At 37.4% G+C, this 20,099-nt stretch overlaps 1 protein-coding gene across 1 annotated transcript in view; it reads left to right on the top strand.

Moving 5' to 3' along the window:
• PAPPA2 (pappalysin 2) overlaps positions 1-20,099 on the top strand; it is a 167,764-nt gene that overhangs the window by 43,209 nt on the left and 104,456 nt on the right. The window contains exons 4-5 of the mRNA XM_034409739.3: positions 12,742-13,035; positions 16,295-16,487. Coding sequence (XP_034265630.2) covers positions 12,742-13,035; positions 16,295-16,487 — 487 coding nt within the window. The remainder of the gene's footprint in view (positions 1-12,741; positions 13,036-16,294; positions 16,488-20,099) is intronic.

Genomic DNA, 20,099 nt, shown 5'->3' with positions numbered 1-20,099 from the left:
CTGCTGAACATTTCTTCCTTACGCTCTACTGCTCCTTACTTCGTGAACAAAACTGGGACTCTGCTGAGCAAGTGGGCGTGTCTGAAGAGAAAGTTTTAAAGGAACACACTCAGTGTAGGCTACCCAACTACTGAACTACCCGAAGCTTTGGATTCTCCAGCTGCGCGTCGAGAAGGGACGTTCAGGTAAGCAACGTCCGTTTTCTATAATTTTTGTTAATTTAAAAGGAAATATTATGAAATATATATCTTAATTATTATTGGGTCACTATAAATGCATCTTTTTTCTGCAAAATGCACTTGAGAAAAATAGCCATTTATCCATTTTTATTCAAAAGTTTCTATATGTAGTTTACTCCTCATGTGAGATTGGCTGTGAGAGTGTCTGCACTATTTTGGTCAAATTTAAAATGTTAAAAAAATATTTCGTTTATGACCATGGATATAGATCAAAAGGAAATATATGTATCAAAGAGACATCAGAAACAATGTAACACACACACAGACACACACAGACACACACATATATACAAAAAATTAAAATCTCAGGTGTTTTCCCACGTCATTATAAATAAGTTGGTTCAAATATTTAAAATCCTGGTTAAAATCCCAGCTTAAAATCTTCTAAAAATCCTTACAGAGCACTCTGCAAGGTCCTTTAAAACCTCAGCTAAAATCCTACCAGTGACTTTAAAAGTTTTTCTTAAAGCAACGTTTCGACAGGCTCACAACCCTGTCATCTTCAGGCTCTGTTTCATGTAGAAGCTATGGGTTCTCTGTTGCGGGGCCGGAGCTGTCGCTTATCTGTATTTGCTGCTGCTGACGTATGCTGGCTAGCCTGCAACTCTGTGTTCCGATTGGAGGACAACAGTTTTTCTTCCTGCTTCCTCCTCCTAGCTGCTTGGCTTCGTGTTACAGGCCCAGCTTTCTCAGATTCTCTATTATTATCTGTCTGCTGTAGAGGGGAAAGGATTCTGGTAGGCATCACAGCACCCTTGATTGTTAGTTGAGATGCCTGTCTTCTGGCTTGATCCTCTCTCTCTTCTTATTGCTAGCCACCCTCTGCAGAGCGGGAAGAATTCTGGCAGGCCTTGCAACACCACTGGTTGCTTGTTGGAATCTCTGCCTCTCTTCTGATGTTAACACTCGAGTTTCTCTCAGTGCAGGTCCCCAAATACTTGATAACCTAGAGGCGTCGTCTCGTCTGTTCATATTCTGCGGCCTCTTTTCAATTTCAATGGCCTCCCTGATTATTCTTTTGTTGAGATGTTACTCTTTCGCCACTGTTCTGGTTTTATTAAAATCAATATTGTGTCCCATGGCTTTCATGTGTTGTACCAAAGAAGAAGTTTGCTCTTCTTTCCTCACTGCATTTTTATGTTCTTCTAAACGCACACTTATTCGTCTATTAGTCTGTCCAATATAAGATGACTGACAGGAGGCACATGGCACTTCGTATATCCCCTGGTTTTCCAACTCAATTTTATCCTTAGAGTTTCTCACCATCATCGATATTTTTCTATCTGTACGGAACACTGTTTTTATTTTTTGTTTCCGTAATATCTTACTAATTTTATCAGTTCAGTGGTTCAGTGGTTCAGTGGCAAAAACTTTAATCACTAGAACTAAACGTCTTGCAGATGAGGCACACAGCATGAACAAACGAGACGATACCTCCCGCCTACCAGCCATTTGGAAACCCGCCCTTATTGACAAACGAGTCCCTAACACGACGAATGACACCAGACCCACACTCACGAGAGCCACACAGGATGTCACCACCACACATCCACGCAGAAAGCAGACTCAAACCCACACTGATAATGAGCCACAACCAAGGACCAGAAGCCAGACCGCAGCTGCATCATTAGCCACTTTAAACCCCTCCAATCCATACATGAAGCAGACTGACACCCACCATGAAGAGCTCGCACGGCCACAAACAAGAAGCCAAACAACAACAACGCAGCTCACCAGCTCAAATCCCCCTGCAACTCAGACTAAGCTGAGCACAACCAAGCCCCCACCCAAACAGAACACACCCCCAGCCAATCAGAGCACAACCAACCCCCCATCCAATCAGAGCACAGCCAAGTTCCCACCCAATCAGCTCACACCCCCACTAGCAGTTAAAAGGAAGAGACAGCTGCGATCTCACATTGCTCCTGGAAGCACGAAGCCAAGAACACCAGCCTGAAGATGACGAATGAGACTTCGTCGAAACGTCGCCAAGACACTTCCAATTTTACGTGGGAGAAGACCCGAATAACCAAAGACCTACATATATATATATATATATATATATATATATATATATATATATATATATATATATATATATATATATATATATATATATATATATATAATTTGATTTATATGCCGTCCTTCTCCGGAGACTCAGGGCAGCTTACGGTGCGTTAAGCAATAGCCTTCATACTTTTGTATATTTATACAAAGTCAGCTTATTGCCCCCACAAACTGGGTCCTCAATTTCCCTACCTTAGAAAGGATGGAAGGCTGAGTCAACCTTGAGCCTGGTGAGATTCGAACTTACAGTAATTGCAGACAGCTGTTGTTAATCACAATGTTATTAGTCTGCTGAGCCACCAGGCCCTTAGACCCTGTTTTCTCCAAAATAAGACATCCCCTGATAATAAGCCCAATCGGGCTTTTGAGCACATGGCAATAAGGCCAAGCGCTTATTTCAGGGTTCAAAAAAATATAAGGCAGGGGTCTTATTTTCAGGGAAACACGGTACTAACTTCAATTTATAAAGTTGGTGACCCTTCTGATCAAAATCTGTCAAATGTACTATACTGGGGAAAAAATTAGCCCCTTTTAAGATGATTTTGTTATGTTAATTGGATGAAAAAGTCACATAAAAGTGTTAGGCCAACTTGGTTATTTTATTACAGAGGAGGCAATATATACTAAATGAAGTTGTTTTTTTTTTAATTTACTGGATTTATATGGCTGCCTGTTTCACACATATGACTTAGGGTGACTTGCAATGTTAAAAAATAAAATGTACGGAAATATAAAATCCATAGAAGCCGGTAAAAAGATCTCAGAGCCAGACTCCAAGATTCAACATAGCCAGACAAGAGGCTCCATTCAACACTTGGATCCCGGGCTGACACACAGAGTCCTATCTTTAGGCCTTACAAAAGGGCCACAGGGATGTGTCCCATCTGATCTTTGGAGGGATGGCATTCCAGAAGGTGGGTGCTATGATAGAAAAAGCTGTTCTGCTGGGCTCTGCCAGCTTGTCACTCTTTAGCTGATGGCACCCAGAGCATACATGGGTTGAAGCAACCAGAAAGAGAGTAGTCCTGCAAGTAACCCCTATATTCTTATAGAAGTTATAGTCATTTCTTGTGAGACATGCAGCTATATAACTTTGACAGATAGATGGACAAGCATGACTCTTGTTCTTCATTTGCCTACCAGTTTGTTTCATAATCACAACAAATGTACATTTCAATGCATTTTACATGACTTATCTATGCAATAACAATATAACTGAGTTGCTGATTAATAAAAGTTTGCAGAATCTGCCAGATTTATTTGCTATCAGGCAAAACCTTTTTGTATCTGAGAATTTATCTTTACAGTAGTGGTAGGAAAAAAAGGGAAAAAAGCCAGAGTTGCAATACAGATCATTGTTTTGGTTGTCCTAGAAGTACATAGACAAATTTAATCTCTGAATATGGTATCTTCATGTATCTTCTTTTTGAAAGACTGCCAATTGGAGCACAGTGAAATGTGCAAATTACATCATCCTAATCCTATGCTATTTTAGAATACTGAGCTGATCTAAGTACCCAGCTGGCCTTTTGTTATAGATTTGTATGCCTATATGGATTGATTTTATTATCCTTCCTGATGAGACTGACAATCTATATTTAGGGTCCTCAGTGTGAGTCTAGTTCAGCATGATTGTTAGTCATTGTGCTTATAGTAGATAAAGAGAAACCATAATGGTGCAATTTCTTCCCGAATGTGTGCTTCCAAAATGAGAGGAATTTATCTACAAAAATTAAGAATGACATTTTAATTTTCCCAAAGATCAAAAATTCTTACTCATTGTTGCACCAAACACTGTTTAGTCCAATTTTAATATGGAGAACTGGAATTGGGGGAATCTTACAATCCACTGGGCACTTTGTGCCATGCAAGTTAAAGTCCATTGCATCTTAGAGGATAGTGCCAAGTTACTTGAAGTATTTCATTTGTTCCATGATTGTCCTTCTGAAGTCCATTTTAGCATGCTGGTTTCATAACAAGTTTTTAGTTTTAGAATAATTAATTGATAGCAAATGTTCTTTCCAGCAGTCAAAGAAAGGGCTTAAGAATTTTCTTCAACTTATTAGAGTTAAAGAATAAATAACAAAATTGTCATCTTATAGTAATATTAAGAGATGCATAGTAGCCAGCTTCAGTGGGTGATAATTTGGCCTATCTAAATTTTAATCACATAAGTGATGTAATGATTCAAAATCTAATACAATCCCATTTAACTCATTTGTCTGTGTGAATTTCTCCTTTAAATAAGTTTCAGGTTTGCATCAGAATTTCCAACAAGAATTTTCATATAACAGACAAATCAAAAGTAGCAGATGGTGGTCAGTTGTTGAGCCCACTTGTTCTTTGCCAGAATAATTACAAAATATTAAATCAAAAATACATTTAAGATTACAAAACACTGCAATCCAGGGCAGTGATTGGTTTGTTGCCATGTTTTTCAGCCAAATGTGATAAAACTAAAGCCTTTTTCATTAATGAGCATCCTGAATAAAAGCCTGCATTCTCATCTGCCAGTATGTTTTCTGCTTCAGTCCAGCTCAAAATTCTATCAGAGTATACCATTTATTTACCATGTTACTAGAAAGACACTTCAAATGAAATTCACTTCCATTTTTGTTACAGTTCAGCATAATCTTTGCAGTTCCCCAGCCATTGAACATTGGGCTTAATAATGTGTAAAAACAAAGAGTCCAAGAGTGACCTAGCTGGTTCTTGATTTCTTTAGAAGAGATGAAGTATATTTTTGATACTCTAATTGATTGAAGTTTCTTGGCTAATACTACAATATCAGAAGCTCAGAGAGCCAATTGGATGGCAATTCACCAACAATATCAAGATCTAGAGTCAGTCCCAAAGAGCTGAAGAAGCTTCTTGGATGAGAAGCAAAACGTCTTCAAAGAAATACCAGAAAGTCCAGTTGCCTCTTGAAAAAGCACCTCTGGGACAACCATGACCTGGATGACTGAGAGTCTCTCTGGACATTTAGATCTAGAGTCAGCTTCTGTTCTTTAGCAAATAATTTGTGAAATTATTTGTGATCTTCCCACTCAACCACAAAGATGTGACTACGTGGTTGAGGGCTTCTGGGAAGAGACAATTAACTTCTCAATTATACAGCAGATGTTTGAGCCAAATGTAGAGACTGCTGTTTTCTTTTTGATTTTTAAAAACTTACTATACTATTTGAGATGCTGTGAATGATAGTGTATTAGTTTAATATCTTTGAACGGCCTTAATAAAAGCTCTCTCTTTTTTTGTATTTAAAAAATCTTCATCAAGCAAGTACTTTTCTTTTTCCTTCAATTTTCAACACTTGATTTGGAACACATCACTAGTGAATATTGTGCATGGTAGAGCCGTTCAATATTATCAAGCAGAGAACTGCCCCATCTAGGTATGATATGAAATCAAATCTGAAGATGGATGATGTTGGGAGGATGGTCTTATCAGAGAAGAAGGAATTCCCGTTTCAGGATTGGCACAGGTGGTTGCTTCATTGAAGTTTAATGTTGATGGCACATAGGACAGATGTTCCAGATACAGTGATTAGATAATATTAGCTAATAAGACATAGAGAACATTCCAAGTATGAACACTTCTGAGTACATAAAATATGGTTTGGGGTGATTTGGGCCTGAACTGAAACATGAACATTTGTTACTGCCTCCTAGTGGGATATAAAATTTATATAGTTTTAATTTTTTTTTATTGTACACTGCCCAGAGTTGTTCTGTCAGTGAGATGGGAAGTTTCTAAATATGATATATAAATACATAAATAAATATTTTAGTCTGCCTATGGAACTAAACAGGATTGCCACCTTTTTATTACGTTGTTATAGATCTTGATATATTGTACTGTTTCAATAAAGTGATGTTTATATGATATAATGACTTCAACCTTAAGCAAATTATTTGATATTAAGCTTTCCATTGTAATGTATGTCAAAATATATAATGTTGATAAAAAGGGAAAAGACAGACAAAGCAAATTTAGCTAAAGTTAAAATACCTAAAAAAATTAAAAAGGAAAGAAAATAATGGTAAAAAGAACTATTGGTTTCTGACTTCCCCCCTTTTCACGTTTGCTAATTTGCAAAATTTGTGGACATCCTTAAAAGTCAGATGGTAAAGATACTTACCATGCTGTGTGATGTGTTGTAAACAGAATTATTGGTTATATGGCTAAATAGAAACAGTTATTCCAGACCAAAGTTATTTGAGAGAATAACTGGGGGATGGGGGGAGCCAAGGATGAGAGATTTTCTTCACAATAGCATGTGTAGATGAGCAACAGCAATTGAGAAGAGGCAGTGGAAAGAGAGAAGAGGAAGCTCTGGGAAGATTTGTGAGGGCTGGTGCAACGGACTGATATCCTGGACAGGGAGCTGTTCCTTATTGTTGTAACGATCATAGTAAGGAACAGAAAAGAGGCCAGTATAGCAGCACCAATGGTTGTGGGGAGGCAGGGAAGATAAGTGACAGGTCAGCCAACACATTATATTACATTGGGAAATCAGTGATGGTGGCTGAAGAAAAGGATGCGAATGAAAGGAAGTCTGGGAAGATCAAATAACAGAGATGAGGAGACGCTGTGCCAGTCTTGTCTTATTTGCCTTGCAGAACTACTCCGAGATCCTTCCAGATTTTAGTCCAAAATGTGCTGCATTTTATTTTGGCCAACCATGACCAATATAAAATAGTTTGGCAGAACTTTCCAAATACAATTTTTCTTTCAGTCTTGAAACAGAAATATTTTTTGATTTGTCCACGCTTCTTTTATTTAGTATGCAAACTGTTTTACATAGATTTAACAGACCTGCTGAACTGCAAGGAACAGCCGTATAATCAAAGCTTGAGATTCTATTTGCAGCATATATGTAAATTCATCCTGATTATCATTTGGTACAGTATCATTTGTAAATTTAAATAAACAAATGTTTAGATTGAACAAAGACATGTATAATTGCTCATTAGGCCTTCAAAATATTTAAAGAATAGGAGAACTGCTATTAAATTTTCAGAAAGGTAGAGTTAAACTGCTTCACAGTCACTGGAAGACAGTTGGCATATAAATTGAATATATTATTATAATCTGTTCACAACAGTGAGAAATCACAGCTGCCAATTTAGGTGGTATTCACCTTCATATGTATCGAGTTCTTCCCAAGAACCTAGGACCATGATGTATCATTGTAATATATGTGTGAGTTTACGCAGTATAGCTTAGCAATTGACAGAAGAAAATTTTGTTAATGCACAGATTTTCTGTCCAGGATTTTTTGGTATGACACCCAGTGTGTGGATAACCACTGGGATCACCACAGCGATTTATGCATAATCTTTCAATTTCAATTTTCAGATCTTTATACTTTGTGATCTTCTCCATCATTTTTGTCTTCTATTCTACTATTCCCTACATGAATTATCTATACTTTTTTCCTTTCTACATCTGGAGTATGATGAGCCAATACTTTATTAGTCTGTATTCGGAAATCTGACAATATTTAACCTGCTCATTTTCTACTACTTTTTCCACTCTATGTTCCCACTAGTTTTTGATCATTTTCACAATGTTCCAGTGAATCATTTTGGTGACTGTGTTACATTATTGTTTATCATCTGTTTGTGCAATCTTTTTGCCCAAGCTGAGTATAATAATAAATAATTATTATTATGGTTGGTTGCAGAGTCAGTTAGATGTTTAGATTGAATTTGGCTGTTTTATGCACCTATTGAATCCTTCACAAGGACTCAGAATAGGCAGATTTTGTTGTTTGATGGTGTTAACAATATCACTGTTCCAAAATAAAGCTGCCTTTTGCAATTGACTGATGGTGATTTTGTCAATGCCAATGGTATTCAAGTGGTGCTCCTGTTGTTTTAGGATTGTACCCAAGGTGCCTATTACTATTGGCATTATCTTTGCTTTATTATTATTATTATTCTAAAATAACATTTTGTCATGCCAATGGTTGCATTAAAATATGCTAATATGAAATATGCCTTTAAGTGCATCTGTTTCAAACAGCATATCAAATACTAATAATACTGTCTTAGATCACATATTCCAAGCCATAGCATGTGTTTGAACTGATTGTATTATACACCTTGGTTAGTCTGATGTTTTTATATTTTTCAACCATAATTATTGCAGTATACATATTACTGAAGATGCAGAGCCGGATCTGCTGGTAAAGTAAGATGTTAAAATTAGATCAGAATTTGAAAATCAAAAGATGTTTAGATTTGTTTTTGAACCCAGTAATATCTCAGGTGACAACTATTTTGGATATTTCTCTTGAAAATATAATATAGGTGATCTTTTCACTACACATGCACCAACATAAGGACAAATTTTGAAAGTAGTCAAGCTTTTTTTCATGATACAAATGATATTCAACTAATTTTGAATCAAGTTGATATGGATTTGCCAAGTATGTATCTGAGCCTGCAGATTTTGCTCCATAAAATAGGTTGCCCCATAAATATGATAGTTAGTTGATAAATAATAGATAGATTATCTATCTATCTATCTATCTATCTATCTATCTATCTATCTATCTATCTATCTGATATCTGATATAGACTATTATAGATAATAGTCAGATAGATAGAAGATAGATTCAGCCCTGCTGAAATTGACCAACTTCCAGGCCCTTGTCTATAGGCCCATCAAATGTTTCCAAGAAGCCCACAAGAAAGTCTGAAAGGCTCTCCTATTTTTGCCTTGAAGCCACTGGTATTTATTGGCAACCTTCTGCATTCAGAGACTTTGTTTTGCTTTCATAACTAATGACCTCATCTTTATTAATTTGTATAATTATACTTCCCCCCTGGGTGCCCAGTTTGTAACTTTCCACGTATTGTGGGACTCCCAGTACCTTATTCTATTGGACGTTGATTGGAGTTACTGGAATTTGTGAACCAGTTATTCACAAAAAATAGTGCATTGTGATAGTTACTTCTACAAGTCATTAAGCACACTATTTTTTTAGATTTTTACTTGGACTTTCATTCTATATTCATTTATACAGTACATAATTGATCTCTCTCATCTCATCCCAGAACAATTCTTCAATATTAGAAATATTGTATGGAGCCTGATCATCTTAGAGAGGTCTATTTGCCTGTAAAAATATACATCTGGTTCTCACTTTCTTGCCCAAGAAAATAATAAAAACATTAGCTATGATCCAAGAACTCTAGTTGTACCTTCTAGCTACACGTCATGCTTTATTGTTTCAGCTTAGGCCCATATTCCACATGGAGCTTTTAACTTCTGCACTATCTATTGATCAGTGTGTGCGGTCTTGCAGAAAATTTAAGCAGCTTCAGTTTCTCCCACATATGCTTCATGACTGTCCATTCCCATTAGTATAATGCTTCCTTATCAGACAAGTCAGCTTAAGAAAAGTTGAGATTTTAAGATCACAGTGTCAGGTCTTGTGTTGATAATCAGCATTGACCTTTCAGCTTTTTTGGTCAGTTCCAAGTTGTCAGAGGCATCAAAGTCTTCTATGGTGCTTGAATACTTGAAGCCTGCTGAGCATTTTATGATGGACTAAGTTCCTGTGTGGTAAATTCTCTGTTCCTAAAGAGTTGCCAAAACACTGGCCTTTGGAAAAGGAGGATTAATACTTATTCAGGTTTTGATCTCTTTTGTGAACACATTTCACAGTACTTACTTTTCATGTTTGATGTGAAAGTCCTGGCCTTTGTAAAAATATTACCAACTTGCTAATGGCTTAAAAGATTTGTGACAGCTGATTCATATCAAGCCCACATATAAAGAGCAACAATGCATGGAAGAGGCCACAACAGATACAAGAGAGGGAAAGGAGTGATTTGTGTTCAAGCATCAAAGGCCTTTTTCATAGACTTTCATTGGGATAATCAGTTGGGCTTTTCATCAGCTAACCAAAACTTTCATAAGAAAGGAGAGGATTCTCAAATGAACTTTTCTTTATTTTCCCATTTTGAAAGCAAGCTAGTGATCATAAAGAAAGAGGGAATGAAGTCCAACATCATGATAAATTTTACAGGGCCTCACTCTCTCATATTTTTTCATTTGGACATAAAGATGGGAATAGTCAATTTTAAGGTAACTTGTGACCTCAGTGTTGTGGGCCGCCAGCAGCCTGCGGACTTGGCAGTGGAGTTAGACAGTGAGGAGGCTGGGGAGGGCAATGGGCCAGTCCTGGAGTCAGGGGAAGGCCGAGATGAGGGCTCTACATTGGAGGCAGAGATGGGGCCAGGGCCATCTGGGAACGATGTGCGGACTCCAGAGCCTCCAGAGGCAGACAGCAGAGAGGCAGAGGAACAGGAGGAGTCTGTTCCTAATGCACGCATGTGAAGAGCTGCCAGAAGGCAAGAGCAGCTGAAGCAAAAAGGACAACTTGGGGAGTAAGGCCAGAAGATGATTGGTCACACCCATAAGGCTTAAAAGAGCAGCAACGAGCCATTGGGTTCTTTGTAGAAAAGCAACGTTGATTCCAGTGCTTCTTATCAGTGTCTCTTGAACTTTATGCGGTTTTTGATAAGAAAAGCCTTTGGCAGGTTGCCAAAGACATCAAAAGTTGGTGATAAGGCCAAAGAATTTGTTTTGGGCTAAAGCTGAGAATGAATTAATTCTCAGCTGTTTTAATAAAATAAGTTTGTTCAGGACTGAATTGTGTTTGGTAATCACTACGTGGGCCTCAGTCACAACACTCAGTAAACATACTCATTGTTCTTTCTCCTGTATTTGGAGATTTAATATGTTACTTTTCTGAGAGACAGAGAAAGTGAGAAAAATAATAGTAACAAAAATCAATCAATCAACCAACCAAAAGTCACCGATTTTATAAAATAGTCAGTTAAGATTTTTTTTTTAAATTTGATTTATATGCCGCCCTTCTCCGGAGACTCAGGGTGGCTTACAATGGGCTCAGCAATAGCCTTCATCCTTTTGTATATTTATACAAAGTCAGCTTATTGCCCCCACAACTGGGTCCTCAATTTACCTACCTTAGAAAGGATGGAAGGCTGAGTCAACCTTGAGCCTTGGCAAGATTCGAACCTGCAGTAATTGCAGGCAGCTGGTCTTAATAACTAGTTTAATAACAGGGTGCCTTAGACCACTGTACTACCAAGGCTTTAAAGTGTACTTCTCATTATCTGGGACAAGACACACTATTTTGTTCTTTCTGACAGTTATGTTAGTTTATTTGGTTCTGCTCCTAATATACTTTGGATATCCCCAATAAGAAAATATAGTCTAAAGCTGTAGTTTATGCTGAGATGTATATTCATTGATTGAGAAAGATTGCAACTTGGATTCATCTTTGTCTAGAGTTCTGGTTGTAAATTGGAGAAGCTTACTTATAAGGTAATGAGGGAATGGTTTCAGAAGGAGAGTCTTCTCAAATAGCTAACTTATACTTGAAAGATGTTAGCACATGTCCTGAATTTTTAGATTTATTAAAGATTTTCTTCCCCACTCTTCAAAGGTCTTTAAGGTTTCAAATTTTGTATTTTGTGGCATTTTGTAAATTGCAATCCTAAAGGCAAACGTTGTTGGTTGTTGTTGTTGTTGTTTCGGCCTGGACTTTAGTGTTTAATTTAAATCGTAAGATCTCTTATCTTTTTATGACTTGTAGTAATCAAAACAATTCTGGTTCTCACAAAAAGGTATTCATTTTGTATAGTTGATTCAAAAATCTTATAGTACAAATTTCAATATTCCAAATTTGTCTGCATACTTAATTTGTTTATAACTTTTTAGTTCTAAATCTTGTTTAGCCTTTTGCCATTTGTTTCAAATTCTTTTAAATTCTTAAATTTATAATTATTTTTTTATTTTGTTCAGGAATAAAATTACATTCACCAGGTGCCTCTTCAGACTTGCCATTCTAAAGACCTCTAAAGCCTTAAGATATTTAAATAAGCAATTTCCAAAAGTGATTAGAAGTAAGGTTAGGAAATCTAATGTCTTTTAAAATATACCACTGCTGTTGTGAGCTTGATTATTAATCCCTTTGTCTCTTGGCACTCAGATTGTTGAGATTGCTATCTTGTAGTCTACTTGCAAGGAACAGCCATTTGGGGTACATGTGAGTGATCTCCAGTCCTCTCCTTGTCTGGAGAAGTTCTGAAGAAGGTCCAGAGTGTGTCTAAAGAACTGGTCTCTGCTGCAATTGTCATCTCCGCTCTCCATGGAGACATGTTTAGTCATCTTGTGCTCACTTTGGATGGCCCTTACTTCAAACAGCTTTCCCACCTGCTTATCTACTTAGAATGCTAATATATGGACAAGTGGACCATAAAGAGCCCTTTATGTAAAGCTTACTTTCCATGGTGTTTGAGCACAGATATATATTAATTTATCTCAGATTTCAAGATTGTTTACCCATATTCTCTGTGGATCATGTTTAGTTCACTTCCAATTTCAGGTGGAGTAGTTCTAAATCCAGCTTACTACGGGATGCCAGGTCATACAAATACTATGATCCATGAAATAGGACACGTCTTGGGACTCTATCATGTCTTTAAGGGTGTGGATGAAAAAGACTCCTGTGATGATCCATGCAGGGAGACAACACCATCCATGGAAACTGGAGATCTCTGTGCCGACACCGCACCAACACTCAAAAGCAAAGTCTGTCAGGATCCAGAACCTATCAATGACACCTGTGGCCATACCGCTTTCTCTGGAACTCCCTTCAGCAATTATATGAGCTACACAGGTAAGGGGGAAAAGCACTATTCCTTCATCAGGTTCAGAGGTGAGTATCAACTGGCATGTACAATCTGGAGATGCTGAGAGCCATGAAACATGACAGCTAGAATGTGAATGGCAAAATCCTAGCTGCCCTGATTTCTCTAAGAAGTATTGGGGATAAGTTTGGTCTAATGGTTAAGGCATCAGGTTAGAAACTAGGAGACTGTGAGTTCTAATTCCACTTTAGGCATGAAAGCTGGTTTGGTAACTTTGGGCCCGTCACTTTCTCTCAGCCCAACCTACCTCACATGATTATTGTGCAGAAAATAGGAGGCAGAAGGAGTGTTAAGTATGTCCACCATCTGGAGTTATTTAAAAAGTAATAAAGGCAGAATAAAAGGAAAATAAAATAAGTACAAGCTCTTGTGTTTAAAAAATTAGGTATCTTTAGTTTTAGTTCTAATGAATGGAACTGGTTGAAAAATAAAGTGGTAACTTCTAGCCCTCACGCCCCCTTCTGCATTTACTGTGCAGAACAACAATGAATGGGGGATGTACTGATGGCAACAGCAAAGCACTTGTCCACCTGTGTGGTAGGACTGTGCTGCATAATCCTATACATTCGGTTGGGAGATTTGCCTGTTTGAAATATTTTCTGAGTTCCAGGAGGGTCTAGAATAATATGCATTAAAGGAATTTCATTTCCATTGCAAAAATTATACCATCTTTGCAACTGTCGACTCGTGCAAGCATAGACTGCCAAGGATTCAAAGTACTACAAGGATATCAGGAATATAAGATGTCCAGTGGGTTATTCTGTCTAGCTCTTCAAAGCAGTCTGTCTGCCATCTGAAATCCAATTCCATGCGCCTCAATAACAGAAATCCTCCTAATTTTTTTTAAAATCCTTATAAGGAATGACAGAAATGTCTGTAGCACTTAGAAGATGAACAACGTTCAGCCTCCAAGAAGTCATTCATTTCATCTGAATTGGCTGTCAATTTTAATTGCTCAATTTCTGTGCTTTCAGCTACAACAAAGCATGTTAGTAGAAACCAATCCCAACACTTATCTGTTTTATCTTGCTATATTGGATTATTATTAAAGGCATAGTAATACAGCCTTTACAGTAAAGAACAGCATTAACATTTCAGAGAGGGTATTTTAGAACGATAAGTTTTTTGAAGTTTCCTGTCTCTTGAAATCATGGTGCTTGTCAACTGAGTGAAACTGAATGACGTTTTTTAATACGTGTGTGTATATAAACACTAATTAGGGATTGGGCTTTTTAAATCTGAGATTTATCAGTGTCAAAACCAAAGAGAGCACTATGTCTGCAAAGACTTTATGATCCTAACTGTAGGGAAGACATAGGCATGGGACAGTTGGGGATAAAACTAGAATGAACAGATTCCATCATATAGACTTAATTGTATTTAATTCATAGGGCTGCTAAGGGAACTGGAAAATGTGGCCTTTTTCTGTGTCTTAATAATAGCAGTTTGATTTATAGAAATAAGATAAACAGACAGACAGACAGGTTCTGTAGATAGTAGATACTTAAAACAAAGCAGTCTAACAGTTTAGCAGTCTAAACTTGCTGAAATACATCCAAAAATAAATATTTGATGTAATACTGAAAAAGCCGTAATACAGGTGCTGGAGAAATCATTCCACCAGTAGAGTCTTTATGAAAAAAAGCCTTTTTGGGGGCCACTCACTTTGCCTCATCTGGCAGGAGCTCATATGAAGAAAGGGCTCATATGAAGATCCTTAGATAGATAGGGGAATATACGAGGAGTACAGTCTGAAAATAGTAAAACGTTAAGGGCTAAAAACAGAGGTTTGAAATATTGCCCTTAGAGAATGCAGTGAGAAGGTTAGATTTTAGAATAGCACAAGTTTTTCATTAGAACCATTAGTAGTAGGGTGTCAGAAAGAAAGAAAGAAAGAAAGAAAGAAAGAAAGAAAGAAAGAAAGAAAGAAAGAAAGAAAGAAAGAAAGAAAGAAAGAAAGAAAGAGACATTTAACCATTCAAGATGAAACTCTGCAAAGCAGGACCTCTCTCTTGTCAAATCTCAGATTATCAACTTTACCGAACAAATGTTGTGGCTTGATGAAGGGCTGGTTCTGAACCTTGACTGTCTCTTCTGTATTAGTAAAACAGGAAAAGGCATCCTGTTGGTGACATCCTAAATTTGTTTAAAAAAATTCTCAGCATTATGTAGAAGATTGAAGATAGAAAGTAATAGTGCTCTGTGATGTCATGCTGGCCACATGACTGCGGAAATGTCTTCGGACTACGCTGACGCAATGGCCTTGAAATGGAGATGAGCAAGGCCCCCTATAGTCAGCAACAACTAACTGAGTAAAATCTGCAGGGAATCCTTTATATGAGATTGAGTTCTGAAAGAGGCTGGAATATTGTCACTATGTGTATTATTAACATATGCTGCAAGAGGCTATATTTTGTTGAATCCAGTGTCAGTATTCTATATTTCATTATTTTTTCTTTTTTATGCTTGGGCATTCAATTATATTACATTAGAGATAATTACCCCTCTTCCATTTCCTTCAGTTTGGGGGCATCTTGGCAAAGCAGCCTGTTGGGTTTCAGACTGAGGTCAATTGACAGTGTTTGAGTACTGTGTTTCCTCTGTTCAGAACCTCGGAGATCACTCATTCATTATTTCTGAAAATGTATGCATTATTTATGCTTTTCGTTTTCTTCCTCCCTAGGCTTCACTGTTGTCTGTGGTGTTCAGTAGCAAGAAAAACAACACTATTGATCACTCACCAGAGGATATATGATTAAATACTACAGAAGGAGTGCCATCTTTTGGCAAATGGAAGGAATAACACAAGCAGGCAAAATTTTAGAGGCATTTATGTTAGGGAGAATGTAAATATTCTAAAAAAATGTGCAGGAGAATTTTTGGGATGATGAAAAGATCTAAAAAAGCAAATGAGCTAGAAAGAGTTGAGAGGATGGATATTCAAACAGATGAAAGATTAAAAAAATGTTCCAAGACCAAGTAGCAATGTATATAATCACAATAACCATGCATTTTGGTTTAGTTTTAGAAAAAGGATCGAAATTGCAATAAACATGATAGTACTGGGCAAAAAGGATATTACAGGATCTAGTTTTATTCTAGGTTTTTAAAATAAGATGTCTTCTCTGGCCATGAAAGGGATTTACCATACTTAGATTTCTTGCCCTAACTCCTTATCTGAATCCATTTTTCAAATTGTTTAGTAAGCTGCTTTTCTGACTCCCACAGATGATAATTGCACAGACAGTTTTACTCCAAATCAAGTGGCACGAATGCATTGCTATCTGGATCTGGTGTACCAGCAGTGGACTCAGAGCAGGAAACCCACTCCTGTCCCTTTGCCGCCGATGGTAGTTGGTCAGAGCCAGGATATGCTCACCATACACTGGTTACCTCCCATTAGTGGAATGCTTTATGAAAGGTAAGTGAGTAGTGGTAGGTGAAGGAATGGTAGGAATCTTAGAAAACCACACACACACACACACACACACACACACGCGCGCGCACACACACACTCACACTCACTCACTCACTCACGGAGGGAGGGAGGGAGAGAGAGACAGAGATCCATGGATTGTGGTGATAGGAAAAAGGAAAATTTAAACAGGAATTGAGGTGCTTCAACTGTTCTCTCACAGAATGTTCTTCTCCACCAACTAGAAGGATGAGCTGAAGGTGGTCCCTGTACTTCAAGATGTTGAGAAATCCTGTTGGTACATCATTTGGATTAACAATTGCATTTTATTATGTATGAGAGCAAGTTAATTGTTCCTTGTGCACTGCCCCAGAACATTTGACATAAAATGAAGCTGAAAATCTAAAATAGTGGTACTTACATGGTCCATGGAAATCCAGATGTTGCTGCTGTCACCACTGAGCCCTTTTGAGCCAATTTCTTTCTTGCTAATCCTCCTAGTAATATATTCCAAAAGCCTCTTTATGTTTTACTATTATACAGATTTAATGCTTTACTGTTATTCGCATTACAGCATCTCTGTTCTGGTGCTGCGATGAGAATAGTAGAATTGTTCACTTTCTTTCTTTTTTAATAAATCAAACTAATGAGTTATATATTTAACTTTGCTTAAACTTAAAAGCAAGCTGCTTCAAATCACAGTTTATCTTTGGATGTAATAGCAAATTGGAAGTTTATTCAGATTGAAAATGTTCCCTTTAAAATTAAGAAGGGGCAACATTTTAGTGTTTCCTGCTGTATTAGAGGTGGGATTAGTGCTGGGCCATTGTTTTTCAGAGGTTACAGAATATATACAGCAATCTCTGCTGCGAAAAAAAAATACACCTTAAAACCAATCTTTCCAGCCTTGGTGTTTTTTTATGTATGTTTAATTCCTAGCATGCTTAGCTAACTTGACCTAAGGCCATGAGAATTGCACTTCAAGATATTTGGAGAGGACCATGTTAAGAATCTTGGAGCAGGCAAGATCCTTGACCCAGCAATACCCCAGCAGACTGATTTTGTCAACGTTGTTTTGACCATGATTTGCAGTGTTCCTTCTGTTGTCCCCTTTCATCACTGTGCGCACGTAGTTCTTTCAATGGGAAGTTGTTTACATGAACATGTGTACCTTGGGAAAGCTGCATTGGCCTTCTACTGAGGAATTTAAGGAGGCAAAGAAGGTGATGAAGATGATTTGGCAATTGCTCGCAGCTGTTTGCCAGTTGGCAAAATCTTTTCTGGACTTTATATATGAGGGGAGTTAGGGGAACAGACACTTATTTATACAGCTGTTATTCCAAACGTGAACGGATTTTGATCTTTTTGCAGTAATAGACAGGAGACATGGAGCTATGCTGGAGATGTATATATAACTGCAGGTATGAATTCAGAATTTGGAAATAAGCAGGACAAACATGATGCACTACTGCCATCCTTTAGCCAGAAAACTATCACTGAATTGAATGTGCATGCACTTTTTTGATTGGTTGATTTTTTGATGCGAGTTCCAGGTATAGTTGTAGAAGAAGTGATAGACATCACGATCTCCAGAACGTTTAAAAGTTTAAAAAATTTTTATTTTAAAACTTGTGCTAAGCTTTCGTCGGCCCCTACCGACTTCGTCAGAATATAAAATCACCATTGAAGAGCTGCTTGTTTTTATGTAATGCTGATCAATTTGGTCATTGCGCGTGTAACAGGCCCACAGGTACTCCCTGGAGTAATACCTTCAAAGCAATGCCTGATAACCCTGCGTTACCCCCCAGGGAGAGAAAGAGACAACATACAATGGGGCAGGAGGCAGGGGAAAGTGCATTGTCATCTGTCAGCATGACTAAGGCAGAAAATAAGATAATTACAGGGGGAAGGCAAGGGTGTGGGCCTGTTACACGCGCAATGACCAAATTGATCAGCATTACATAAAAGCAAGCAACTCTTCAATGGTGATTTTATACTCTGACGAAGTCAGTAGGGGCTGACGAAAGCTTAGCACAAGTTTTAAAATAAAAATTTTTTAAACTTTTAAATGTCCCGGAGATCGTGATGTCTATCGAGAACATTTATCCCCAGTAGTTGAAAGCTTCATGGAAACAAGGTATATCTTGCTGTTGATGCTGACTGAAACAGCTTTTCATAGAATCATAGAGCCACAAGAGTATAGGGATGATGGTCATCCTGTAGAGCTCATCTAATCCATCCTTTGCTCAGTCTGGATTTAGTAGTATATCTGTGTCAAATAACAATCTAGGCCATGTTTGAAGATTTCTAGTGAAGGAAAATTCCCCACTACATATGGCAGCCTATTCTATTGGGTGACAGTTTATACAGACATGAAATTCTTCCTGATGTGTAGCCTGATCCAGTATCCTCATATATTTAACCCAGTGATTCTGATCCTACCCCCTGGGACAGTAAGTCTGTTTATTCTTTAATATATTGTGAAATCTAGTCTACTGCTCCATCTTTTCAGTTTTGGTATAATATGTTATTTCAATACAATGATAGTTATACAATATATTTAGATAGCAGCATTTTTCTAATTAATGAGGAGGGTGGATAAATAGTAGTTTTTCTAGCCATCAAGTTCTTGGTTGGCTGCCTAGCTTTTGTTTCTAGCAGCCATCAAATTTCTTTCGTTAGCTTTTTCTCTTGGAAAAATGGTAATGTTATTTGGATTACGTCCAAAGAAAACGTAAATCACAAACTACATCTAGAGAGAGAGCCAACATGTCTGAACTCCCCTGGCATATTCTTCAGTTTTAGGAGTGGCAGGCATTTTACTCGCTGGTTTTACTGACTCAGGGAGTATTTCTTCAGCATTTTGAAAGTTTGAGAGTGCATGTGTTTGGGTGAAAGAGGAAGATCTCGGGTTGCCTTGATTTTCTTTCTTATTGGACTGAGATACATGCAGCAGGTGGCAGCAGAACAAGAGAAACAGGATCCTTTCTGTAAAAAAAACACAACAAAATCTCAATCTTTCTGCTATGTCGCACTTGCCACATATATAACTGCATGCTATCTCTTTAGGGGTAAGTAAAAGTATGCAGAGCACAGAAGAAGTGTAAGAGCCAAGTAATTTAAAGGCACGAAGTAAGGACAAGAAAAAGAAAAATAGTGAATACTACTTTAAACCAATACCATTGCTATTAACACCTTTCCATATGTAAATCTTTTTTTAATCTCTTTGTAAATCGACATTGCTTCTACTAGTTTCGCGTATCACTTAAAAGATCACACTTCCCTGTCTTAATCCATGCTTATTACTGAACTATTCAGTAAGTATTCCATTTACTTTCACTCATGCTTTTTTCATATATCTTTTTTCACATTCAACAACCAGTTTTCACTTCCACATTCATACAAAACATACCATAACTCTTGCCAGTTTGTTCTATTGTATGATTCCTTTTAATCCCTAGAATTTACAATAAACTTTTATTTTCACACTTGTACATTTCGTAGTGACTGTTGAAGACTAGAGAGACCACACTGCATACCTCCTGCCCAGCATAAAATCACACTACACCTTTCAAATATTGTTTATTATTGCTGTCCCTTTATTTTTTTCAATTCTAT

This window comes from Pantherophis guttatus, chromosome 3, assembly GCF_059756535.1.
Source record: "Pantherophis guttatus breed Tessera chromosome 3, ASM5975653v1, whole genome shotgun sequence".
In the NCBI taxonomy this organism is placed as follows: Eukaryota; Metazoa; Chordata; class Lepidosauria; order Squamata; family Colubridae; genus Pantherophis; species Pantherophis guttatus.
This window is presented reverse-complemented; position numbering and strand designations above follow the sequence as displayed.